We start from the raw sequence: 1,844 nt of genomic DNA on the forward strand, positions 1-1,844 counted from the left end.
TATGTATGTATATATTTATATATATTCGTATGTGTATATGTGTGTCGGTGTGCGTATACGTGTGTCCGTGTGTGTACGTGTGTGCGTGTGCATACGTGTGTAAATATAATGTATTTGATATACGGGATTTTATATATGAATATGTATGAGCACATAAAAAGCATTTCTTCTAGCCTGCTATTTGAAAAAGTCTGAGCTTCAATTTTCTCGCAGGTACTCACCTGTTTAATTGTTGCATTATAAAAACTATATCACTATAGATCCAGAGCAGATAAATACGACGTGTAAGCTCCTTTTCGACATGAAGTTGTGGCATAAAAAATGTATCTCGGATGCTTCGATATGTAACCAAGAACTTTTCGTCAACCATACACATACACGTACAGAGCCCATTTACTTTTCCCCACCAAGCACAAGCCTACATAGCATCCCGCTATTACAAAAATACGAGCAACATCGGCATCGAAGTAGCCCTAGTATAGTCCATATAACAAAGTAAAACATACTAGTCCATATAACAAAGTAAAACATACCTTTCTCGGCTCACCGCTGCCGACCCCGGGCGGCGCCTGTTCCGTACAAGATCTAATAATAACCCTATAGTCCAGCTCCATAAAGGAGGCTCTTTCTACGCTGCTTAACCTGAACATCAGTGTGATATTCGCACTGCTCCCAGAACCACTCAGCCTGGTCGGTGGACAAAGTTCTCTCAGAGGTCTGAAGAATGGGTTTACGGTGAACTTGGTTTGTAACCCCTGTGACGCTGTAGTGCCTGTGGTCGCCCCACTGGCGGGGTATAGTTGTGGATTTAACTGTGAATGCGAATTTGCCTGTGGATTATTCGGGTATGTATGTGGAGGCTGGATATTGTTATTACCATACGTGTTGTAACCTATACTGCCAGGTCTACCATATGGTAAGGTTGCCCTGATCGCGGCGTTGTGTGAGTGTGACTGTCTCTGCGGCCCAGCGCTGGTGGAACGTCTACTTATACTACTAGCTCCATCATTATACGTCAGTGGTACCTGCGCCTTCCCCCTCCGCGGCGCAAGCGTGTTGTACATCAACTCGGTGACCCTAATCCAGTTCTCTCCGTTTTCCCCGCTAGTACACTTCTCATTGTGTAGCCATTGCTTTATACGGTCTACCAACAGTGGTTTGTTCCCTGATTTGCGTTCTCGTAAAAAGTCTAGTATGATAGTTAACTCGGTTTTAGTCATCGAGTTGAGTAGCCCGTTCACACTGTTATAGTCGCGCGGTGCTTTTTCGGGCATCGCCATATTGTCGAACGTTCACCCCAATCGAATGAGCTGAGTGAATGTGTTAGGTGTGTATGGAATTCTTTGGCTATCAGGTCGAACCCGAGTGAAAATAAAGCCCCATTAAAGTTAGAAAGACGGTTTGCGCATATACTTATATACTTCAATTCCCTGTAAGAATTCGCAAAGCGTCCTGAGTGAGTTGTTTCTATATACATACGCAATTACTCCTTACAGTGCTGTATGCCGGCCGCTACGGTGCACGTCACAACGGTAACTACGGTGCATATGCTTCTCAATTGAGTCGGAAGATATGTATATAACCCCTGCTCAATATATAATATTGCCCTACAATATCATGCGTAAGATGTAACTACTAGCAAGCAGCTGGCTAGGGAGAAGGATTTATCCGTTAGTGCATATACACATATGCATACGACGTACGCATGCATTTATAATCATCAGTTGCAAACTTGCAATTCGCTTGCAAAGTCAACCACAAAGTTTTGACCCAATTTTCATCAGTTGCAATTTGCAGTCAACCCGCGCAAATCACACGATGATGCCTTGACCGCAGTTTGGAAC

General features: G+C 43.7%; 1 protein-coding gene across 1 annotated transcript; it reads right to left on the bottom strand.

The window, feature by feature from the left end:
- Positions 1–362: 362 nt before the first annotated feature.
- On the bottom strand, positions 363–1,535 carry SARC_03396 (hypothetical protein; the record flags this gene model as incomplete). Its single annotated transcript, XM_014302806.1, has 2 exons — positions 534–1,535; positions 363–473 (listed from the first exon to the last, which is right to left on the bottom strand). The coding sequence occupies exons 1-2, from the start codon at positions 1,278–1,280 to the stop codon at positions 363–365; spliced, it is 858 nt and encodes a 285-aa protein (XP_014158281.1). The 5' UTR covers positions 1,281–1,535.
- Between the last annotated feature and the right edge of the window lie 309 nt (positions 1,536–1,844).

Source organism: Sphaeroforma arctica (genome assembly GCF_001186125.1).
Source record: "Sphaeroforma arctica JP610 unplaced genomic scaffold supercont1.172, whole genome shotgun sequence".
Taxonomy (NCBI): Eukaryota; class Ichthyosporea; order Ichthyophonida; genus Sphaeroforma; species Sphaeroforma arctica.